Source organism: Corythoichthys intestinalis, chromosome 21 (genome assembly GCF_030265065.1).
Source record: "Corythoichthys intestinalis isolate RoL2023-P3 chromosome 21, ASM3026506v1, whole genome shotgun sequence".
In the NCBI taxonomy this organism is placed as follows: Eukaryota; Metazoa; Chordata; class Actinopteri; order Syngnathiformes; family Syngnathidae; genus Corythoichthys; species Corythoichthys intestinalis.
In genome coordinates, this window is record NC_080415.1 from 35,352,693 (window position 1) to 35,378,933 (window position 26,241).

At 38.6% G+C, this 26,241-nt stretch overlaps 1 protein-coding gene and 1 long non-coding RNA gene across 7 annotated transcripts in view; one reads left to right on the forward strand and one right to left on the reverse strand.

Moving 5' to 3' along the window:
* LOC130909221 (uncharacterized) overlaps positions 1-26,241 on the reverse strand; it is a 295,191-nt gene that overhangs the window by 246,402 nt on the left and 22,548 nt on the right. The window lies entirely within an intron of this gene.
* The window catches only part of LOC130909220 (protein shisa-6), a 155,425-nt gene that overhangs the window by 113,778 nt on the left and 15,406 nt on the right, over positions 1-26,241 (forward strand). For 3 of the 6 annotated variants that reach the window (XM_057825425.1, XM_057825428.1, XM_057825426.1), the window contains 2 exons: positions 12,820-12,882; positions 15,890-15,910. The exons of 2 other annotated variants lie outside the window; for them this stretch is intronic. In XM_057825425.1, coding sequence (XP_057681408.1) covers positions 12,820-12,882; positions 15,890-15,910 — 84 coding nt within the window. The remainder of the gene's footprint in view (positions 1-12,819; positions 12,883-15,889; positions 15,911-26,241) is intronic. One more of the 6 variants, XM_057825427.1, reaches the window with a different exon arrangement.

Here is a 26,241-nt window from a genome sequence, read left to right on the forward strand (position 1 = left end):
TTTAGCCCATTTTTATAGGAATATGTGTCTGAACCATTTGTTAAGAGCACTGTTAAAAAGTTAGCATTTTATAGCATTTGAACTAGCAGACTTTTGCTATGTAAATAAGCCAATTGTTCTTCTGTTGTACATGGATCCTCCTTTATTTATTTTTCATATCATTTGAGGCTCAGCTCAGGTAATTTAATTTTTCATGTTCCTTATCTGATTACTCGATTATTCGAACTAATGCTTCATCAATTAATTGACTAAAATAATCGATAGCTGCAGACCTGGTATTGAGTATACAACAATGAAGTATAATGGAGAACCATTTCAATAGCCTTCACATTAGGTTTTCACTTGGAATACACTGCAAGCCAAAAGTATTGGCACCCCTGCAATTCTGTCAGGTCAGGTACTTGCAATGAAAAAACATAAAAGTGAATAAAAAAAAAAATTAGGTCATTAGCATTTTACACAAAACTCCAAAAATGGGCCGGACAAAAGTATAGCACCCTCAGCCTAATACTTAGTAGCACGACTTTTAGACTAAATAAATGCAAACAACCGCTTCCAGTATCCATCAATGAGTTTCTTACAATGCTCTGCTGGAATTTTAGACCATTCTTCTTTGGCCAACTGCTCCAAGTCTCTGAGAATTAAAGGGTGCCTTCTCCAAACTGCCATTTTCAGGTCCCTCCACAGGTGTTCTATGGGATTGAGGTCTCCACTCATTGCTGGTCGCTTTAGAAGTCTCCAGTGCTTTCTCTCAAACAATTTGGTATTGCTTTTTAAAGTGTGTTTTGGGTCATTGTCCTGCTGGACGACCCATGACCTCTGAGGGAGACCCAGCTTTGTCACAATGGGCCCTGGGCTGCAAAATTTGTTAGTAGTCTTCAGAGTTGAGAATGGTCACAGTCAAGCAGTCCAGTGCCAGAGGCAGCAAAACAACCCCAAAACATCAGGGAACATCTGCCATGTTTAACTGTGAGGACCGTGTTCTTTTTTTTTGAAGGCCTCGTTTTTTTCTGTAAACTCTACGTTGATGCCTTTTCCCAAAAAACGTTACTTTTGTCTCATCTGACCAGAGAACTTTTTTACAAAACATTTTTGGCTTTCTCAGGTAAGTTTTGGCAAACTCAAACCTGGCTTTTTTATGTCTCTGGGTCAGAAGGTCTTCCTGGGTATCCTACCATAGAGTCCTTTTCAATCAGATGCCGACGGATAGTACGGGTTGACACTGTTGTACCCTCGAGCTGCAGGACAGCTTGAACTTGTTTGGATGTTAGTCGAGGTTCTTTATCTTTCATCCGCACAATTTTTCATTGAAATCTCTCGTCAATCTTTTCCGTCCACATCTAGGGAGGTTAGCCACAGTGCCATGGGCTTTACACTTATGACACTGCGCACGGTAGACACAGGAACATTCAGGTCTTTGGAGATGGACTTGTAGCCTTGAGATTGCTCATACTTCCTCACAATTTTGCTTCTCAAGTCCTCAGACAGTTTTTTTGGTCTTCTTTATTTTCTCCATGCTCAATGTGGTACACACAAGGACACAGGACAGAGGTTGAGTCAACTTTAATCCATTTTAACTGGCTGCAAGTGTGATTTAGTAATCGCCACCACCTGTTATGTGCCACAGGTAAGTAACAGGTGCTGTTAATTACACAAATTAGAGAAGCCAATACTTTTGTCCGGCCCATTTTGGGAGTTTTGTGTAAAATGATAATGATTTATTTTTTCCCCCCATTCTCTTTTGCGTTTTTTTCATTGCAAGTAAAATAAAGATATTACTACCAAAGCATTTGTAATTGCAATCATTCTCTGAGAGAAATTGAGCATTATCTGATAGAATTGCAGGGGTGCCAATACTTCTGGCCAGCACTGTAATTTTACGTTATTTTCACACTAAACCGCAAGAAAGCGTGCAAAGCCTTGTTTCAACATTGGCGGTAACTTATAAAAACAACTGAAATGGGCTGGTCAAATTGGCACCGAAAATAAAAGATTCCGCGGATTACAAACCGTAAGTAGTGAAATATACAACCGAAAATTGTAATCAAGCAGAAGAAAGTTTGCAGTTTGTTGTTTATGCTCCATGTAACGTTTAGCGTACTGTGTTCTCGGTCTTGGATTTTATCAAAAAAATTCCTCCCAAAAATGAGACTTAGTTTAGTCTCTTTAATTTAAGTTTAGTCTGAAACATACGGTCCTCCATTATTGTCTCCAAAAGAACATTCCACCCACACATGAAAATCTTTTACACAAAGCCTTCTGGATATAAAGGCATTGCCGTTTGTTTGAATGCAAATTCCCAGATCAATGTTTTTCTGGTTGCCGCAGCACCTTAAAGCACGTCGTTGCGATCAATTCTGCAAATGCTTAGTTAACCTTGGCACAAGGCTATAGTTGTTTAGCTCAGTGTGCCCCCACTGGCCCCCCAAGTGCTGTATCTGGACGCATTGTGAAACAAACTAGCGCATAAAATGTCAGCTTACTGAGTCACTTGAGTGCCATCTGGATGCCATTATGCAAACTCGCTCGTAAGAGAAGTGGTCATATGTAAAAGAAGTCTGTGTGAGTAATCATTGGGCTACCTATGCAGCCCCAGCATTACTGTTAATTCCTCTGCATTTTTAACCGACACCATCTGAGAACTCACAGCTGCGACCTAAACCAAGTGAGAGAAAACATCCATTTAGCAATTTAAATGGGGACCGTGTTTAACCTGACAATCTGAAAAGCACGTCAATCACGATTAATCAGCTATATGATTTAACCACAATAGCTTGATCCATAATGATGACGGTAATAAGTACAGGCGTCAAGGGACAGCAGCCTTCACCGTTAGTTCCTTTTCGTTACCTTCACGGTCGTTGACAGGATGAGCGTGAAGGTTATTTTAAAGTGTCATCTCAAGGAGTCAGCAGTGATGTATCGGGATGTGAAGCAACCTTTTGGCTTATAGAGTTCAGAGGTTTTGCCGGGACTCTTCGTGAATATATCTAATTAGACCCTGACTGCATGAGGGAGGGCTGAACATGGTATCCAGGCTCTTAATGAGCCATGTTTTTATATTATATATTTTTGCCCTGCTAAGCCCTTCACTGGATAGAACATACATATACATTTGGCCTGAACCATCCTGGAAAAAACTATCATTGCAATTTGTGTGTGTGTGTGTGGGGGGGGGGTTGCGATATTAAATCTGGAAGAAGTTTCACCAGATAACTTGAAGCTCTGTTTGGGATGTGCCTGATCGAAATTAGAACAAATTAATATTGCAATACACACTCACCGGCCTCTTTATTAGGTACACCATGCTAGTAACGGGTTGGACCCCCTTTTGCCTTCAGAACTGCCTCAATTCTTCGTGGCATAGATTCAACAAGGTGCTGGAAGCATTCCTCAGAGAGTTTGGTCCATATTGACATGATGGCATCACACAGCTGGCGCAGATCGGCTGCACATCCATGATGTGAATCTCCTGTTCCACCACATCCCAAAGATGCTCTACTAGATTGAGATCTGGTGACTGTGGAGGCCATTTGAGTACAGTGAACTCATTGTCATGTTCAAGAAACCAGTCAGAGATGATTCCAGCTTTATGACATGGCGCATTATCCTGCTGAAAGTAGCCATCAGAAGTTGGGTTCATTGTGGTCATAAAGGGATGGACATGGTCAGCAACAATACTCAGGTAGACTGTGGCGTTCCAATGATGCTCAAATGGTACCAAGGGGCCCAAAGAGTGCCAAGAAAATATTCCACACCATTACACCACCACCACCAGCCTGAATAGTTGATACAAGGCAGGATGGATCCATGCTTTCATGTTGTTGACGCCAAATTCTGACCCTACCATCCGAATGTCGCAGCAGAAATCGAGACTCATCAGACCAGGCAACGTTTTTCCAATCTTCTATTGTCCAATTTTGATGAGCTTGTGCAAATTGTAGCCTCAGTTTCCTGTTCTTAGCTGAAAGGAGTGGCACCCGGCTTGGTCTTCTGCTGCTGTAGCCCATCTGCCTCAAAGTTCGACGTACTGTGCGTTCAGAGATGCTCTTCTGCCTACCTTGGTTGTAACGGGTGGTTATTTGAGTCACTGTTGCCTTTCTATCAGCTCGAACCAGTCTGGCCATTCTCCTCTGACATCAACAAGGCATTTCCGCACACAGAACTGCCGATCACTGGATATTTTTTCATTTTCGGAACATTCTCTGTAAACCCTAGAGATGGTTGTGCGTGAAAATCCCAGAAGATCAGCAGTTTCTGAAATACTCAGACCAGCCCTTCTGGCACCAACAACCATGGCACGTTCAAAGTCATTCAAATCGCCTTTCTTCCCCATGCTGGTGCTCGGTTTGAACTGCAGGAGTTTGTCATAAACCATGTCTACATGCCTAAATGCACTGAGTTGCCGCCATGTGATTGGCTGATTAGAACTGAAGTGTTAACGAGCAGCTGGACAGGTGTACCTAATAAAGTGGCTGGTGAGTTTATATTTACATACAGTGAGAAAGAGAAATATTTCCACCACTTGTGATTTTGCCCACTTAGAAAATAGGTGGAGGTCTGAAATTTCAATTGTAGATGCAGTTCCACTCATAGAGACAATCTAAAAAACAACCCAGAACTCACATTGAAGGATTTTTCAATAATTTATTTGGAATTTACTGGGGTTAATAAGTATTTGTACCCCCAGAGAAAATCGGTGCTAATACTTAGTGCAGAGCCCCAGTCTGAGGTAGATTTTCAGTCATATTTAGCGTTGATTTGTTCTCACCAAGCTGCTTTCTAATTTTCCCATAGCCTTTTCCAGCTTTGTGGAGCTCTTTTTGGGTCTGGTCTTACCCATTGTAGCAGTTGGATTATGACTGACTGTGGGGTGCATGGGGGACAATAACGAGCTCAAACGGGTGGTGGCTGGGTGGTTAATCACTTTTGGTAAGGTAGACCGACAACCCTTTGAGTGTCATATTTATTGTGGATTCCCTGGGGTACAAATACTTATGAACCCTAGTAAATTAAAAATACATTTAAAAAAAAAAAAATCATACTATGTGATTTTCGTGATTTTTTTATATTATGTCTCTGAGTGGAAATGCATCTTTGATTGCAATTTCAGACCTCTACCTATTTTGTAAGTGGGAGAACTTGCAAAAATCACAAGGGGTGCAAATACTACTACTCTTACATACACACAAATATACATATAGACAACTTTCTGCAATTTGTGACTTTACATATTAATGAATAAATTTTGACCGTTTCTACATTTTAAATGGATAATAGAATTGCTTCTTTTCAAAAAGTGATCACACGCACTGAATAAATGTTAAGTTAAAAACGCGCATATTACTTATATTGCAAAGTGCAGAGTGTTATGTGTGTTTGAATGCGATTGTGTGTATAGATCAGGGGTCCCCAAACTACATTTGGTCCGGCCCCTTGAACAAAAAAAAAAATTTGTAAAAAAAAAAAAAAAATTTTTTTTTTCCCCCCCTCAATAGTGTTATTTATTTCCTGGCTTTTTTCTGTGAAGAACCCAGAGAGGGTTATTTGGTTATTATCTATTTAAGTAATAGTGTTATTATTTTATATTATATTTAGGGCTGTCAAAGTTATCGCGTTAACGGGCGGTCATTTTTTTTTCATTAATCACGTTAAAATATTTGACGCAATTACCGCACATGCCCCGCTCAAACAGATTAAAATGACAGCAGAGTGTCATGTCCACTTGTTACTTGTGTTTTTGTCTCCCTCTGCTGGCGCTTGGGTGCGACTGAGTTTATGCACCATGAGCATTGTGTAATTATTGACAACAATGGCCAGCTACTAGTTTATTTTTTTGATTGAAAATTTTACAAATTTTATTAAAACGAAAACATTAAGAGCGGTCTTAATATAAAACAAATATAACGTACTCAAATTTATCTTTTAAGAACTACAAGTCTTTATATCTGTGGATCCCTTTAACAGAAAGAATGTCAATAATGTTAATGCCATCTTGTGGATCTATTGTTATAATAAATACAGTACTTATGTACAGTATGTTGAATGTAGTATATATCCTTCTTGTGTCTTATCTTTCCATTCTAACAATAATTTACAGAAAAATAAGGCATATTTTAGAGATGTTTGAATTGCGATTATGATTAATTTTTAAGCTGTGATTAACTCAATTAAAAAATTTAATCTTTTGACAGCCCTAATTAATAAATTATACTATATTATATTATTTTTATTTTATTTACTTTGGTTCTGTGAAGAATCCAGAAAGGGTTATTTGATTGTGGCTTTCTGAAAAACAATACATTTTTACATTTAGGCACTCCTGCAATCGTCACACTTTTGCTGTTACAAACTGACCCCGGCCCCTCATCAGAGAAGGGAAGGGTTATGTGGCCCTCACAGGAAAAAGTTTGGGGACCCCTGGTATAGATGAACAGATGCATTTATTAAAAATGGCAGGAATAGTTAAATATTTCAGTATACTGATAGGCATGACTAATGATAGTACATTTTGCACTAATGACAGGAGTATATTTCGTGTTTAGAACATATGTAAATATACTGTATAATGAACGCAATTAACTGTTGTAATTGAGTAACTTGAAGTAAGCCTATGTCTATTATGCTGCGTAGCTTTACTTTTGCCTCCATGTGATGTATTTGTAAAATGTCATCGTCCTTTCTGTTCCTTTAACATTCTCTCAAACTCAAGTTTGCTTGTTATCTTTTTTTTTTTTTTTTTTTTTTTTTTTTTAAAGTTATGCCTCTCTACCCTACAAATAGTAACCAAAAAACCTGACAATATTTTAATTTGCATCTTCTGAAAGCACCCAACTCGAATGATCTCTTCTATATAAGTTTCAAAAGGGGAGAAAAAGCAGTAAAGGACCATTATGAATAGGCATGCCATCTATCTCCATACAGGGCGCAAATATTGAAACACATGATATGAGCGCGCCAGGCCTCCCCTGTCTTCTGTCACTTGTGTGACAGATGTAAATGGATGTTTCAGCAGTTGGCTCTAATGTATTTTTAAACAGGCACAGCAGCAGATAGCAAATGAAGTGTCGCCGGCGCAACTCGTCGACAGGGTCCTCCATCTATCTGTTCTTCCTCCAGCTCCGATATACAAACCTACAATGACAAGCTTGCACGCATTCCTACACACCGCTGAGAATAACTGTCATTCATCAACTTTCTTAGAGCAATGGGCTCGCTAAAGGTCTCATCTTTCATTCTAAAGCACCTTCACTAGGCAGTGTCCAGCCTGCACATTGCCTGTCGACTGCAAACGCTCCCACGTAGTCCGACGATGGATGATTTAGGGAAACTGTTGTTTACTCTCTAAGTGCAAATTAAAGCCAGCGTGCTCCCCACCTAGACTGTTGAAACTGATTAGACCGTTTCCACTACTTATACAGCGCATCGCAGGGTAGGAGGCAATGTGCTCGGACGTAAATCATAAGAGGAACAATATTTGTCTTATTTTTACATAATGGTTCCTTTATAAGTTTTTTTTATTTGATAACTTGCGATGCTTTCACATACCATGCATATCTGTAGTACTAGTCATTTTTAGGCCGCTTTAAAGATGCCACGTGTTTAAACACGCCGGTGTGATCATAGGACTTCCAAGTGAAAGCTTGTTGGTGGCCATGTGACTGTATTGTTACGTCTGATATAATGGAATCATGTGTTGTGCTGTAAAGATTAATGGATAAACTCAAGCAATTCGATTTTTAAAAAGATTGGAATTCGTTTAATTAAAGTGGCGTTGTAATGTTTTGTTTTGAAAGTGTTTGCATTTAGTTTTGTTGATTTGGGTGGATACACTGCACTCTAGTGGGAACAGTGAATATGTCATAACTCATTTCACATGGCTGAATCCAACTGCTCCCTGTTAAGACCAACATAAGTTTTTGTTTGAGCTAAAGTATTTTTTTATGTACCGTAATTTTCGGACTATAAGCCGCTACCTTTTTCCTTCATTTTGAATCCTGCGGTTTATATTCCAGTGTGGCTTATTTGTTGATTTATTTGGGTTAATAGGTAACACTTTATTTGACAGTAACGTCATAAAACCTTCATAATTATGACATGACACTATAATGGGCATTACTGAATGCTTATGACAAATGTCATTAAGTGTCATCCGGCAAGTCACTAACTCCATTTATGTCCAGCTTGGATCTTTAACATCAATTCAAAAGCGAGGTAATTTGCCGGATAAGACCAAATGGCATCCGTTATAAGTAGGGTTGTTCCGATCATGTTTTTTTGCTCTCGAGCCGATCCCGATCGTTTTAGTATCTGCCGATCCCGATATTTCCCGATCCGATTGCTTTTTTTTGGCTCCCGATTCAATTCCAAACATTCCCGATAATTTTTCCCGATCATATACATTTTGGCAATGCATTAAGAAAAAAATGAATAAAACTCGGACGAATATATACATTCAACATACAGTACATAAGTAATGTACACTGCCAATGGGAAAACCCATTGGCAGTGTATCAAATACTTGTTCTCCCCACTGTATTTGTTTATTATGACAATAAATCCTCAAGATGGCATTTACATTATTAACATTCTTTCTGTGAGAGGGATCCACGGATAGAAAGACTTGTAATTCTTAAAGGATAAATGTGACTTTGTATATTGTGACTAAATATTGCTATCTAGTGTATTTGTTGAGCTTTCAGTGAATGATACTGTAGCCATTTAACTGTTCTCCCCAAATGCATGATGGGAAGTGCAACCATGACTGTGCGTAGTGGCACCAATGGATATATCTTCTCTGCGTTGGGAAGTAACATAGGGTGTTAACAAAAAGATCAACTACTACCTTTCTTCGCCACATTGCTTCCCACGATATTTCTAATTGTGGAGGAAGGGATTGTAAGGTTTTAGCCAATTAAAAAAAGGCTCCAAGGACTGCGAAAATTCACTCTACTCATTTTATGCTTCCTTTTAGCTATATATAGGTAAAACGACGCCATTATAGATACAACGCGACGATACGTGAGTGGGCATGCAGCGCATGAGTTACTTGCGTTAAATATTTTAACGTGATTAATTTAAAAAAATTCATTACCGCCGTTAACGCGATAAATATGATAGCCCTACTTTAAGACAAAACTAAAGACTCTGGATGAGTGTAAGACATTTTGTCTGTAACGTTAAATACAAATAGAAAACTATATAATTAAAATATATGTATATATAATTAAAAAAGGCATGTCCGATATTTTTTTGCCGATTCCGATACTTTGAAAATGACGTGATCGGACCCGACCGATCGGGACGCCGACCGATCGGGACATCTTTAGTTATAAGCATTCATAAATGCTCATGACTGTCACGTAATAATTATGATTGTCTAATGACAGTTTTATGACATCACTTTAAAAGAACTTGTGACTAAATAACTAGCAATTAATTAAACAACTGGAACAGTAACTGAAGAAATAATTAGCACAGAACATGAATTTTGATTGTTATTTACATCTGTAGCGCTGCAATGCATGCTAGGAGGCATGCTGGACAACAACAGTGTTGACAGCAGGTGGCAGTAAAGGTTGACAGTCTCCCCCAAGCGTGCAGTGATGGCCTAATGAGGCTTCTTGAAGCAATGAAGCTTTGCAGCCAATTGGTTCAAAGCTTCATGGTGGTTCATTTGGTCTTATGACAGTCATATGACGCCGTTGTCAAATAAAGTGTTACCATTTAATGTATTTTGGTGTAAATATCCCATAATACAGTAAGGACAGCTGCGGCTTATAGTACATTGCAGTTTATCTATAAACAAATGTCGTTTATGTGCCAAACTTGATGGGTGGTGGCTTATAGTCAGGTGCGCCTTATAGTGCGAAAATTACGGTATTCATAATTTAGTTTATAGGTATATTTAGCTGTTTTTGTGGGAATATGTGTTTGAACCATTTGTTAGGAATGTTGTTTTAAAAAAAACAAAAAAACAACATCATTTTACAGCATTTAAGCTAGCGGATTTTTGTTATGTAAGTTAGCTGAGTGTTCTTTTGTTGTAGTTACATCCTCATTCATCTATTTTTACACCGTTTGAGGCTCAGCTCAGGTATTTTAATTTATGTTCCTTATGCAATTACTCGATTTTTCGAACTAACTAGTTCACTGATTAATCGACTACTAAAATATTCAATACTATTATTCTGTTTTAGAATATTATTTGAGAATATCTCTGATATATCACGATTATTTTAGCGTCCATTTGTTTCTCTTTCAAACCTTATTCTTTGTTCTCATTTTAAATGTATTGTGCAATAATTTAATTTTAACATGTATTTGCTAAATGTTTAAATCTATTATTACGCCTTATAAAACATTTATGTCTGAATTTTGGGAGGGTTTGGAACAGATTAGGGCATTTACATGGAAAATGCTTCTACTTACGGAATTTTCAGTTTAAGGAACTACTTCTAGAACCATTTAATTTCGTAAGCAGAGGTAGCACTGTATTTTTTTTTTTTTTTAATGTTTGTTTATAAGTTGGTTCTTTGCCGAATCGGATGTTTTATAGGTTGTGCATCACATGACATGAGGCCTGAGGTAGCCTCGAAATGAAAAGTCAGATTTTCGTCAATTGCTATTATATCCTTGCTTCAACTTTTTGTATGTCATTAAAAATAATGGACAGAAAATTGGTGTCAAAAAAAAAAAAAAAAGCACACAAATAGAATCAATATCCTTCTCTAATGCTGCCAGGTCCCTGTTAGCTGGTATCCCCTGTTTTTATATTTGCTGTGTTTCAATGGCTTTGCCTTGCTCAATGACATTAGATATTCATTGAGCAGTCTTATTTTGACATGAAATGCATCGATTTTGAATCGCTTTTTGCTTCCTTTGTGTTATTCATTTATTTTTTTTTACATCTGCGATGTTTCCTGACAAGATGAGACTAATCTTGTTTGCAATTCCCATCTTTTTGTATCTTTCTTTCACTTGGGATGATTTCACCATTGCCTTGTAACCTTGTTTTCGCAGGATAATTTCATGTGAATACAGTTTTCGCAGGTCTACACATGCAATTTATTCATTTCATCTTTCTTTTGTCTCACAATTTTTTAAAGGGAACCATGGACGGAAAGACTTGTTCTTAAAAGATAAATGTTAGTATGAGTTATAATAATTTGATATTCAAACACCTATGTTTTCATTTTTTAGAAAATTTGAAAAATGAGGTTAGGTCGCCATTGTTGTTGACGTGGCAATGCACTCTTGGCGGTGACATCACTGGGCAAAAAATAAATTAAAAAACTGGGAAAACCACGGTGAGAGGCAGCCAAAAAAAACAAAAAAAAACAAGGCAAATGATGCAACTAGCAAAGAAGGGGTAAACAAACTGTCAAATGGCAGCAAGTCAATATCTCGACAAGCCGCCTCGGATCGGTTTAAAGACACTGCTGATGAGCTGGAATGGGATGCAGGTCGGACGTCGAGAGCTCTGTAACAAAATGATCTGACCAGCAGCAAAATGTGACAAAATCATGCCAGTCCTGATACTAGCTTTTAACTTTTTTCCAATGAACAGTATTTTTATTTTTTAAAACATTATGCCATGTGGCAAATGGATTTTGCCATGTAGCATTTTTTTGCCATGTGGCAAATGGATTTTGCCATGTGGCATTTTTTTGCCATGTGGCAAAATGGATTTTGTCATGTGGCTTTTTTTTTTGCCATGTGGCAAAATGGATTTTGCCATGTGGCAATTTTTTGCCATCTGACTTTTTTTTGCCAGGTGGCCATTTTTATTTTTATTTGCTATGTGGTATTTTTTTGCCATGTGGCAATTTTTGTTTTTGCCATGTAGCATTTTTTTGTCATGTGGCAAATTGTTTTTGCCAAGTGGCATTTTTTTTTTTTTTTTGCCAAGTGGTGTTTTTTTCCATGTGGCAAAATGGATTTTGCCATGTGGCATTTTTTTGCCATGTGACATTTTATTTTTTTTGCCATGTGGCAAAATGGATTTTGCCATTTGGCTTTTTTTTTTTTTTTGCTATGTGGCATTTTTTTGCCATGTGGCAAAATGGATTTTGCCATGTGGCATTTTTTTTTTTGTTTGCTATGTGGCATTTTTTTGCAATTTGGCAAAAGGGATTTTGCCATGTGGCATTTTTTGACAGGTAGCCTTTTTTTTTTTTTTTTTTGCTATGTGACATTTTTTTTCCATGTGGCAAAATGGATTTTGCCATGTGGCAATTTTTTTGCCATGTAGCTTTTTATGCCATATGGTAAAATTGGTGTTACCACATGCCACATGGCAAAAAACTGCCAAATGTAAAAATCCATTTTGCCACACGGCAAAAAAAAATGCCACATGTCAAAATGGATTTCGCCACATAGCAAATACCACTTTGGTTCTCGCTGTCTGTCCACTCCAGGTCATCCGCATCATCACCTCCAGCGTGCATTGCGTGCGTAAACCATGGTGCACTCCGTAGGTCAAAAACATGTACTAAATATATTTTTAAATCACTGGCAAAAATATGTGTTTCTGAAACCATTTTAGTAAAAGAAAACAATTGTGGCTTATTAGAACCTACAAGTCTTTCAATCCAAGGTTCCCTTTAAGTGATATTTCACACTCATCATGATAAACTGTGATGAGAAATGACTGATCATCCTTTGTAAAATTCACATCAATTCACCAAACCAATGTTGACACTTTTGCTGTGAACTATCACTTTAATTGCCACCCTCATGCTTCTCTCTGCATTAGATTGGATACAGAGCATTTTTCATGAACACTCAACAGCTGTGTCATTGCTTTTGTCATTGCAGGTACCCATCAGCACAACTATAACCATGTGGCTCTAGGTAGCCCCATTCGCACACCTAAGAATGGTAAGAAACTAGAGGGGGATGGGAACATTCAAGTGAATTGACAGCTCACCGTCTAACATAAAAACTTGCGCCTGGCCATTAACCTGATTACAGTGCTTTGACATGGTTGTATGAAAAAGTGTTCAACACCCCGTCAAACTGCGCGGTATATCATTCTTTGATTGAAATTAAGGTCTTATACTGTCTGGCTGGTGGAATTGTTGAAGCTTTCCATCCCGGTTATGAGTAGGAAGCAGCCACTGACCATCTCGGGGAAAATAATTGGCTAGAGGTCATCCCATCCCCTGGCTGACAAGGCGTATGAAACCTCCAACGTTCCCCGCTGTTATCTGAGAACAAAAGTTATCGCTGTAACCTCCTGCACCGCTGTGACGGAGCATGGAGCTAAATTGTTTTCTATTACAGCTGTCACTCAGCTGTTTGTCCTAATGGGTGCCCTGTGGTCACTAATTGGCTCTGTTGCATAAGGATACACAGTGGAAAGACTAAAGCTGGGGTAAACCTCGGAGTAAGGCGATGTCATTTCTTTAAATATGTGCATGAAGTGATTGACAGTAACTTCCTTTGTATTAGAAGTAAAATATATTTTACTTGTGCAAATGCCAAATATAAAAATTCCATTCCATCAACTCAACAAATACTTTGATAGATCAGATAAAGTGCCCTGCTAAAATCACACAGATGAAAAAACTCTGCTTTAACTAAAACCACCCAAAGATTTATAGGTTTTCATATTTTAATGAGGATAGTATGCAAACAATGACAGAAGAGGGAAAAATAAGTAAGTGAACCATCACATTTAATATTTGGTGGCAATAACCTAAATCAGGCACTTCCTGTAGCTGCAGATAAGTCTGGCACATCGATCAGGACTAATCTTTGCCCATTCTTCTCTACAAAACTGCTGTAGTTCAGTCAGATTCCTGGGATGTCTGGCATGAATCGCTGTCTTAGGGCCATGCCACAGCATCTCAATGGGGTTCAAGTCTGGACTTTGACTTAGCCACTCCAGAACGTGTATTTTGTTCTTCTGAAAGTTGATTTACTTTAGTGTTATGGATCATTGTCTTGTTACAGCATCCATCATCTTTTTTTAGCTTCAATTGTCTGTCAGACGGCCTCGGGTTTCCTTGCAAAACATCCTGATAAACTTGAATTGAATTCATTCTTCCATTAATGTTTGCAAGTTGTCCAGGCCCTGAGGCAGCAAAACAGCCCCAAATCATGATGCTCCCTCCACCGTGCCTCACGGTGGGGATGAGTTGTTGATGTTGGTGAGCTGTTCCATTTTTCCTCCGCACATGATGTTGTGTGTTACTCCCAAAGAATCCAACTTTGGTTTCATCAGTCCACGAAATATTTTGCCAAAACTTCTGTGGGCTGTCCAAGTGCCTTTTTGCGAACATTAAACGAGCAACAATGTTGGGTATTTTTTTTAGACAGCAGCGGCTTCCTCCGTGGAGTCCTCCCATGAACACCATTCTTGGCCATAGTTTTACATATAGTTGATGTGTGCACAGAGATACTGGACTGTGCCAGTGATTTCTGTAAGTCTTTAGCAGACACTCTAGGGTTCTTTTTTGACCTCTCTGAGTATTCTGCGCTGAAACTTTGGCGTCATCTCTGGTGGATGGCCACTCCTTGGGAGACAAGCAACAGTGCCAAATTCTCTCCATTTGTAGACAACTTCTCTGACTGTCGGTTGATGAACATGCAGACAAATCAACAATCCTTGATCGCAGGTCTTCAGACAGCTCTTTTGACAAAGCCATGATGCACATCAGACAATGCTTCCATCAAGACAATTCTTACTAGGTGTGTGTTTTATCGTGGGCAGGGCAGCTTTAAATCATTCATCAGTGATTGGGCACACACCTGAGTGAAATTGTTTGGTAAAAATTGGTTTCAATTGTTCTCCTTAGACAGAGGGTTCTCTTACTTATTTTTCCCCCTTCTGTCATTGTTTGCATGCTATCCTCGATAAATATGAAAACCTATAAATGTTTGGGTGTTTTTAGTTAAAGCAGACACTTTTTCATCTGTGTGATTTTGACAAAGATCAGATCACATTTAATGGTGAATTAATGCAGAAATGTGAGAAATTCCAAAGGGTTCAGATACTTTTTCATACCACTGTACAGGGAATGTCCGGGTTACGACGTATATGACTTAACTTGATTTCGACTTTACGACGCCGGAGTCTCGCCCACCATTTTATGTCCAGTCGTTTTTTTTTTAGTCGCGTAAACAGTACCTTTGTACATTTTGAAATGACTAAAAATAAGCCTAACACAAGCTATTTTCGTTTTAAAGACAGACGAACATTAAAAGGCATGCCAAAACAACACCGGTGTGATAAAATGCATGCACTTGGCTCAGTTTTGTGTCCGCAGTCACATTCGTTCATTAAAAATCAACCCGGTCAAAATAGCGTTCTCAATAGCAGCCAATGAGTTAACAAAAAAAAAAAAAAAAAATGCCACAAAATCAACACAAAGTAACCTGAAAATGCCCCAAAAACAACAGGACGCAGCCAGAAAATGCACCAAAAATATTCAGTAATAAAGGATCTCAATTTTTTTTTTTTTTTTAAAGGAACCGTAAACTACCCTTACATCCCAAAGAATTGACGCTAAATTACCCATTGCCTCCTATTGATAACGATAGATGTTAAATTCGCATAATACGGGAAAACGGACTGTGGATGCTCAACTTTAATGCCATTGATGACGTTAGACATCCAATCCATGTTGACTCGGAGGGGCGAATGAACGAATGTATGGAACATCTAGCGCTGTCAATGGAAAGCAGTGAGTTAACTTAGATCGAATTGTCATGAGTGTGGCCCGCAAACCAAAATGAGTTTGATATCCCTGGTTTAAATCCTTTTTTTCAGAGGGGGAACTTCATTTGCAAGCCGTGCTGAATATGAATTAGTTTCGATGTTTGTGTAATCGTCAACATGTCACTGAACTTTTTTTTTTTTTTTTCTACTTGGTTTTGGTAGCCCACCGATCATTGAGGCGTGGTAAGTTCAACTGAAACGGCATTTGTGTCCCTCATACACCACATGTGTTCTTTCACTAAATAAAAATGTGCTGTTTGGTATGGATGCAACGTGTCTGTTTCTGACCCAGGGAACCAGATGAATAATGTAGGCTGTAGTACACAAGCCAAAAAGCTCTAGGATGAGGCAAGTGCAATCTCCAGGTTGTTATTTTTGTTGTCACATCCCATGAAAACACGCTTACGTTATGTAGAACTCGGGACGCACACGGTATTTTTATACAATGTTATACCTACTTGAATGATGCCATCCATTTGGGATTCTTTGAAGAGGTGTATTAATTCGGTAATGGTTTCGGTAACACTTTACTTGACAGTGGGTGCATAAGACCGTCATAACAAAGCGTCATGACAGATGTCATTAAGTGTGATTATGTAATTATGTCATTAACTCCATTGAAGTCCACTCCGCATCTTTTACATTCATTCAAAAGTGACATCATTTAGCGGATGACAATTAGGGCTGCTATGGATTATTTTAGCAGTCAATTAATCTATGAACTAGTTAGTTCGAATAATCGAGTAATTAGATTAAGAACATTTAATGTGTTGCAGAATAAATTTAAGGAGATGTAAAACAAAGGCTTGTTAAAATTGCACTTTCAAAAAAGCAGGAAATGCAAATACAAATTAAAATTCCTGAGTTTCTTCACACAATGCAAAAATGCACTTTCATTTAAAAATAAAATACCTGATCTTGGCCTCGCTCAAACGGGATAAAAATATGAATGAGGATCCAAGTACAACCATAGACTTCGTAATGATATTGATAGGACACGGGGCGTGGGGCCGATTAATAGGGGGCCTGCATTGTTGGCGTGGCCGTCAAAGCTGTCCGAGTGGAATCACAGAGAAAGAGGTTTTTTCGTTGAAAATTCTTGTGAATAAATGCTTAAATCCCTGAATTCTTTACAGACATGGACATAAAACAGTCTCGATTCTTGGTTAAAAGCAAAAAATAAAATAAAACGTGCGGTTAGCATTTATTTTACAGTATGTCGAAGTACAATGCTTGTCTGTTAGTAAATGTAGCTAGCGGCCGCCTTAAGTAAACAGAGCTTTTCCGGTGAAAATTTTTGTGAGTAAATGCTTAAATCCCTGAATTCTATATAGATATGGATGTAAGACAGTCTCGATTATTGGTTAAAAGCAAAAAAAAAAAAAAAAAAAGAAGTGCAATCAGCATTTATTTTACGTAAATATGTTGAAGTGTAGTACTAGTCTGTCAATCAATGTGGCAGCTGCCATATATAACAGAGCTTTTCCGGTGAAAATTCTTGTGAATAAATGCTTAAGACCCTGAATTCTTTATCGATATGGACGTAAAACAGTCACAATTCTTGGTTAAAAGCAAAACAAAAACAAAAAAACGACAAAAACAAAAAAACGTGCAGTTTGCATTTATTTTACGTAAATATGTCGAAGTATGTTTCTAGTCTGTCAGTCAATGTGGCAGCCGCCACATGTAAACAGCTTTTCTGGTGAAAATTCTTGTGAATAAATGCTTAAGACCCTGAATTCTTTATAGATATGGACGTAAAACAGTCACGATTCTTGGTTAAAAGCAAAACCAAAACAAAAAAACATACAGTTTGCATTTATTTTACGTAAATATTTTGAAGTACGATGCTAGTCTGTCAGTCAATGTGGCGGCCGCCATATGTAAACAGCTTTTCTGGTGAAAATTTTTGTAAATAAATACTTCAATCCCAGAATTTTTTTTTTTATAGATATGGACGTATAAAAAAAGTCTCGATTCTTGATTAAAAGCAACAACAACAACAACAAAAAACCATGCAGTTAGCATTTATTTGACGTAAATATGTCAAAGTTCGATGCTAGTCTGTCAGTCAATGTGGCGGCCGCCATATGTAAACAGAGCTTTTCCGGTGAAAATTCTTGTGAATAAATGCTTAAATCCCTGAATTCTTTATAGATATGGACGTAAAATAATCTCGTTTCTTGGCTGAAAGCAAAAAAACCCCAAAAAACGTGCAGTTAGCATTTATTTTACTCAAATATGTCGAAGTACGATGCTAGTCTGTCAGTCAATGTGGCGCCCGCCATATGTAAACAGTTTTTCCAGTGAATATTTTTGGGAAAAGTCTTAAATCCCTGAATTCTTTATAGATATGGACGTAAGACATTCTCAATTTTTGGTAAAAGGCAAAAGAAAAAAATGTGCAGTTAGCATTTATTTTACATAAATATGTCGAAGAATGATGGTAGTCTGTTAGACAATGTGGAGGCAGCCTTACAGCAAAGAGCTTTTTATGTTGAAAATTCTTGTGATAAAAACAAAAATATAATAATTACTAGAGGCGTGCGAAATTTCCGATTCATAGAATATTCGCGATGCGGCCGTGGAAGATTCGAGAATGATTCACAAACATCCAGATTCCGATTATTGAAGTATACCAGGTAAAGCGGAACTAATACAGAGTCAGCGCGGTCTTCGGGACTCATTGAGGAACAGACCGATAGTAAATAACATGTTCAACTCATGCCGCTAGATAAAAAAACAAAACAATAATACCTGAGTGCAGCTGACAGCGGCTACAAACAACGCCCAGTTGCTCGTTGCTCCAAACATACAGTAGGGCCACACACAGCTACGGTAGATATCACATATATGTAGAACTAGATGACGACGGCGGCGCTAGAACATGTATAAAGAACTAGATGCGAAATGACAGACTTGCCGGCGTTAGTAAACAGCCGCCATGTTAAAGCAGCAGACTTCTCTAGAAGCCTCTGTTGTAGCAAAACTAATTAACGTTTTATCTAAAATACTCCTAAATCGGCAAAATCTTGACTTGAATCTATGTATCTTTAAATGAAGAAACAGTTTTAAAACTTTGACATGTCGAAAGTAGACAGAAGGGAAATTATGGAATAACGGGACTTTAACTGTTGATTCACAACATGAAATTAATTGAATATAGTTTAAAACTGCTGATATAGAATGGGGACTTGAGTATTTTGTTTACTGTTTTTAACTGTTAACTTGATACTGAAATAGTAGTTGGGTTTAGTCAGAGGATTTTGGAACAATTTTGGAACTAATGCACAAAACATTCAAAGCAGGGTTGCATCGATAATCGATTTATAAACGAATCAGAGCCTCTGAATTGTAAATGAATCGCTAGGTGCCCCAGGATTCCCACCTCGAATAGATACCATGGATCCTCGAATAGATCACTCTTGAGACAATCCTTCCTCTTTGTATGCGGTGCAGCTTTCGTACTTTTTCAACATAAAGCCGGCATTGGATCGCTGCATGTGTCGCTGCGACCGACTGAATAACTAAAGCGGATTGTGGGATGGCCCCATACTTGAAGGCGTGGCACGGTGAAGGTCGAATCTGACCCGTCAATATCATAATGAAGTCTATGGTACCACCAAAGAACAATTGGCTATTGCATAGCAAACGTCCGCTGGCTTAAATGCTATAAAATGCTAACTTTTTTTTTTTTTACAATGCTATTAACAACTCGTTGAAATAGATATTCCCACAAAAAAACCAGCTAAATATAGCTATGAATTAAATTGCAAAAACGTACCTTATGTTGGTCTTAACATGGAGCAGCTTAGTTATTACATTTATCATTACTAAAGCATTCAATGAGGCATCACTTTAAATTTAGTAATATTAAGTCCACAACCAGGTATATCGGTGTCGTATTTTTTGATTTGACAACATCAGGGGATCGGTGTAAACCGCTCATGATAGTTCCCCCCCCCCCCCCCCAAGATGGTACTTTCAAGCCTCGTTTCATCTCCGAATTTTGGGTCACAGTTGTTTCTGCCTCTTCATGTTATCCAGACTGCTTGAATGATGTAGGGGTCAGAGCTCTGCGGGGTTCATACCATCTGTTTCGGAATTCATTGTTCTTGTCTTTGAACAAGCCTTTTTACAGATCTGCCTGTGAGTCTGGCTGGTTTTCACCTACACTCAGTTAATATAGGATAAGACATTTGGCCTATATTATTACACCATGGAATAGACTAGTGTAAGGCTGCGCCAAATCAAGCGGCACTGTAAACTGTAGTCTCTAGGCACCGCGCAATCAGCGATACAAGGTGCACGAGAACGATCTCACGATATAGTGGTACAACAATTATCGATACGTAGGTCAGGAAATCATTTAGATATATTCTACATTACAACTAATAAAAAGAAAAGCAAGATGTTTTCGTCCTTTTGCTGTGAATTGGAATTCGTTTATCACTACAACCAGGGCCGGCCCAGCCTCTACGCAGACTGTGCAGCTGCTTAGGGCCCCTGACCACTAGGGGGCCCCCAATCTGGCAATTGTTTAATTTATATTCTATTTTGTTTACTACAGTTTGCTTTATTTGACTTTTGATACTTGATTACAAGCTTAAAAAAAATAAAAGTTCTTCCTTAACTTCTTTCCTCTTTTAGAAAAAGGTTTGGCGCTATCTACTGTAAGTACTGACAATCATTTGGGGTGAGAAGTTTGAAGTATGCAGTGCAACAAAATCTGATTAATATACAAAATATGGACGTATGGGTTGGGATGGATAGTATGGTTTTGACAGTACACTGTGACGAAATGGTGAGCCAAAAATACGGGCCCCTTTGCATTATTTTGCTTAGGGCCCCCAAATGGCCTGGCAAAAAGTATGAAATCACCAGTCTCGGACGAGCACTGACTCAGACATTTTATCATGTAGAACAAACTCGGATAAAAAGCTTGAAAAAATCATGAATTAGTTCAAAAGTGCAACTCTTTAGCGTTCAGAAAAATTGTGGTGGTCAGTAAATGTTACTTTTATACAGCAAGTGCAGGGAAATATATATGGAATCACTCCATTCTGAGGGGAAAAAAATATGGAATCATTAGAAACAAACAAAGAAATAACAATCAAAACACATCTCTAGCTCTATTTAGTAGCACCACCTATGGCTTTTATGACAGCCTGCAGTCTCTGAGGCATGGACTTGAGTATTCTTCATCAGTTTGGTGCCAACTCTCTTTGATTGCTGTTGCCAGATCACCCTTGCAGGTCAAAGCCTTGCTGTGGACCATTTCCCCCCCCAATTTCCACCATACGTTTTCAATAGGGTTGAGATCTGTGCTATTTGCAGGCCATGGCATTGACTGGTCTTTCTCCAAGGAATGCTTTAACAGTTTTAGCTCTGTGGCATGATGCATTGTCATCTTGGAAAATGACATTTTTGATTGAAGGGATAAAAAAGCTGTCTAAAATTTCAATGTAAGCTTGTGCATTTATTGAAGATATAACCACAGCCATCTCCCAAGTGACTTTGCCTGACATGCAGCCCCATATCATTTAAAACTGTGGGAATTCTGATGTTTTCTTCAAGCGGTCATCTTTGTAAATCTCACTGGAACAGCACCATACAAAAGTTCCAGCATCATCACCTTGTCAAAAGTCAAGAAGCTGCATTGGACAAGGTTTCAAGAGTCGAGAATCTGCACTGGAAGCTTTTTATCTAACTTTGTTTTACATGATGAAATGTCTGAGTGAGAGCTCGTCCGAGACTGGTGATTCCATTATTTTTGCAAGGGGTTGTAGTAGATGTCCAATCTGTTTGCTCGTGTTAACTCTCGGTCCGTTCCTCATTGCGTCCCGAAGACCGCGCTGACTGTGTTTTAGTTCCGCTTTACTTGGCATATTTCAATAATCGAATTGGGATGTTTGTGAATCGTTCTCGAATCTTCCACGGCCGAATCGCGAATAATCTAAGAATAGGAAATTTCGCACACCTCTAGCAAACATGTTTTACATGTCGATTGGCCTTCCTCCTCTTAAAGCCGGCCGTCTAACTTTTCTGTGGCCGAAGTATTCTTATACCAGTGATTTCGTTTTCTTCGATGGGGGGAAAAAGTTCAGGAGTTTCACCTCCTCCAGCCATCGTGTAGCACAGCTGACTCCGTAACACTGAGCAACAACTGGTGGGGGAGGGTCAAGCCTTAGTGAGGGGTTTCTCCATGCATTTTTGGGACATAAAAAATAGTTAATTCCTTGGATATTTTTATGACTGAAAATTTCTGCGGTTTTCATATCACGGTATACCTTGAAACCAGTAATTAGTAGGGTTGTTCCAATCATGTTTTTTTGCTCCCGATCCGATCCCGATCGTTTTAGTTTGAGTATCTGCCGATCCCGATATTTCCCGATCCGATTGCTTTTTTTTTTTACTCCCGATTCAATTCCAATCATTCCCGATAATTTTTCCCGATCATACACATTTTGGCAATGCATTAAGAAAAAAATGAATAAAACTCGGACGAATATATACAGTCAGCATACAGTACATAAGTATTGTATTTGTTTATTATGACAATAACTCCTCAAGATGGCATTTATATTATTAACATTCTTTCTGTGAGAGGGATCCACAGATAGAAAGACTTGTGACTGTGTATTGTGACTAAATATTGCCATCTAGTGTATTTGTTGAGCTTTCAGTAAAGGATACTGCAGCCATTCAACCCAAATGCATGATGGGAAGTGGAACCATGTGTGCGTAGTGCTACCGATTGATATATCTTCTCTGCATTGGGAAATAATATAAGGTGTTAAGAGAAAAATCGATTGCTACCTTGCTTCCCCATATTGCTTCCCATGATATTTCTATTCGTTGGGAGAGGGATTGTAAGGCTTTAGCCAATTAAAAAAAGGCTTCAAAGGCTGCCAAAATTCACTCTACTCATGTTACGCTGCCTTTTATCTCTCTATATAGGTAAAACGGCGCCATTACAGATTGGGCGCGACAATGCGTGGGTGGGTCGTGCAGCGCATGCATTATATGCGTTAAATATTTTAACGTGATACATTTAAAAAAAATAATAAATTACCACCGTTAACGGGATAAATTTGATAACCCTACCTTAAGCTTAAACAAAAGACTCTGGATGAGTGTAACATATTATGTTTGTAACGTTAAATACAATTAGAAAACGATTTAATAAAAAAAAAAAAAAAACATACTGTATATTAAAAAAAGGCATGGCCGATATTTTTTTGCCGATTACGATACTTTGAAAATGACGTGATCGGACATGATCGATCGGCATCACATCTCTAGTAATTAGCACATGTCTACACACAAACAAGGACCCAAATGGGACTGCTAATAGCTGCCGGAAAAAAAGCGATTATCAAATATGTTGGCAACTAATTTATTAATCGATATTAATCAATTTAAATCGATTAGTTGTTGCAGCCTCATTAGGAAGCTAGTTTAGATAGTAAGATGTCTGAAAATGGTTGTTTGCCACAATAAAAGATTTTTTTCATGTTCTACTTTGACTTAACAAAAATATAAGAAATCGGATAATATTCACAACTTAGTTATACAGTATATACGTACGTTATCTTTTTTTTTGTTTTGTTTTAAATGAGTTTAACATGAGGAAGGTCCTAAACGGTTAATTGGTTATCAAAATAGTTGTCGATTCATTTGCTAATTGACTAGTTGTCGATTAATCGATTAATTGTTGCATCTCTAAAGTGAAACCATTTGATCCAATCCCTTCATCCTTTGTCTGCTATGACTGCTTTAGTTTTGAAACAGAGAGCACAATAGTGCAGCCTGTGTCAAATCACCCCTTATTGATGCAGTCCACACACATCCTTCACGGCCATTCCGGCTCCCGGGACCCCCCGTTGTTACCCCCCCGCCATCCACGCTCTAGCGTTCTTGCTCATTTCACTCTATTTTTTCCCCCTAGTCATCATTTTGCTGCCCCTTTATCCCTTTTTTAAGCTTTGCTTATCTCCAATGTCTTCCTCTCTACCTCCTCTCCCTTCATGCAGCAGTTACCAAAGCTTGTATTTTTATCTGTTCATTGGAGGCTGGTCTGCGAGCCGCACCCATGACTGCAGCTCTGCACTGCTCCACAGAATTTCTGGCTCACATGGGAGAACCAGATAGAGAAAACCAGAGTAGGGCCTTGTAAACGGACAAGAAAGAATTAAGGAGCAAAAGTGGGTGGCGGCATGGTCGGATAGATAAAATTGACAGAGCGTGCAAGACTGCAGTGGATGGGGAGACACGAGGAGGATCGCAAATACGTGCATTTGTGGGGAAGCGCGATAAAGGATAAAATGAGAGTGGGTGTAACCGCTCCCTGTTCGTCTCACTGGCATCATATCACGACACATTCAGACAGAGCTCTCTGACACGGTTCCTCATGACATCTCACAAGCAGGGTCGCTCTCCAGGCACACATCTGTTGTTTGTGTTGTTGTCTGTTCCTTTTCCCCAAACCGGTTGGCCCCTGCTTTTCCCATCAAAACCTGTCACTTGTCATGTCAGTCCCCGTTGAAACACCAACAGAGTCCTTAATATGTGTACAATAGGACTACTAACTTTGTCGTCAATAAGCTAGTTTGGAGTTTATAAACCTTCAGCCACTCCCCAGAGTCAGATTCACTTAAATATATTGGTTAAGCTGAAGCCCAGGCAAAGAAACAGCTTCCTTGAATAAGTGGAGGGAGAAGACAGGTGTTCAGCCAAGATAACCTGGCGCTCCACAAATGCTGTCGTTCCAGTCTCATCAAATATTAGGGCTCCTTTTGCTCTTTTTAAATATGATTTTTAAATGTTCTAATTAAAGAGCATACGACACGAGGAAAAAAAAAAGTCTTAAATGGCATTATTATGTGAATTAGAATCATATTTTGAGACGATTCGACTAAATACAACAATTTAGCAAAGCGCAGATGACGAGAAATTAGTTTTTTAATCTGCCGGTTAGCCACGCCTACTATTATAGGGCTTAGCGTCCCCAACAGGTGGATGATGTCAGCGGTAGACTGGGCTCATCGGTTTTACTATTCAGCCCATTGAGGGGGAATTATTCAGAACAAGGAAAACGCGACGAAGAGAGCCGCAAAATGTCATTGTTTCAGTCTCTCTACTGCAATATTTTTACAGGATATTCTTTTTATCCAAGTATTTTACCCCAAAAGCTAAATAAATGGCTTGAGAAGGACCAGTCAGTCCGTTGAGGGGGAATTATTCAGAACGAGGAAAACGCGACGAAGAGAGCCGCAAAATGTCATTGTTTCTGTCTCTTTACTTCAAATATTTTTACAGGATATTCCTTTAATCCAAGCATTTTCCCCAATTGCTAAATAAATGGCATGGTCATGACAAATAACACTCTTGTGCTAAATGGAATATGAAATAATAAAAACGCACCTCTTCAGGACGACATGGCAAAATTACTCTATAATGGTCAAATCTGTCGACTTCACCTTTACTGTCGCACCTCCCGAACGATATTTTATGACACCTAAATCGGGCTTATGTCATTTTCCTTCCCCGGCTTGCGAGAATGTAAACAAGCCACGAGGTGTGACAGCTAGCCGACATGCTAACCCGAACCCAGTGATGTTTCAAAGTCTTTGAAGCGGAAAATCACACATAACTAGCCCGGATGTTTTGACATGACGACTGGGTTGTGGATTGTCTTCGCCGGAGAGCAATTTACAGATCGTATTGCCAACAAAGGGTACATAACAAAGTATTAAGATGAACTTTTGGTATTGACCAAATACTTAAATTTCCACCATGATTTGCAAATAAATTCTTAAAAAAAAATCAAACAGTGATTTCCTGCTTTTTTTTTTTTCCAAATTCTGTCTCTAATGGTTGAGGTTTACCCATGTTGACAATTACAGGCCTCTCTAATATTTTCAAGTGGGAGAACTTGCACAATTAGTGGTTGACTAAATAATTATTTGCCCCACTGTCCAGGTGTTGCCTCTGTAGATATTTTACAATTTTACATTTTTTCAAAAACCACAGCTGTGTTTTCCTCTCTCACTAGCTCGCTCACTCACTCGGAAGCTATCTACAGAGACAACGCAGTATGCATTTGCAGATAGCTTTGCTACAATAATGCTTCCATAGAGAATAACCTGATTGTTTGCTGAAAAATCACAGCAGCAATTGTCATTCCCTTTAAAAGATGGTACAGGGAGATCGCTGAAAAAGTTAGCAGGAGGTAGCAGCATATGTTGATGCTTTAGAGATGCTAGATTTTGAATTTTGTGCTAACTACTATGTGGATGGTCCATTTCCTCTGTGTTGGACCACAGCACACTCTTCCTCTTTGTGTCAGCCCAGTCTCAGACAAGAGAGAAGCCGGGAGTGTTCTAGGCGTTGTTGACATGTCTTTTGTGTTGAACGTTAGTTTGAGCGATAGGCAAAAAGAACCTGTTGCTGTCACCTCTGAATTTTGCAGTATTGCTCTCCCTAACCTCCCATTTTATGCAGTGGTCGGT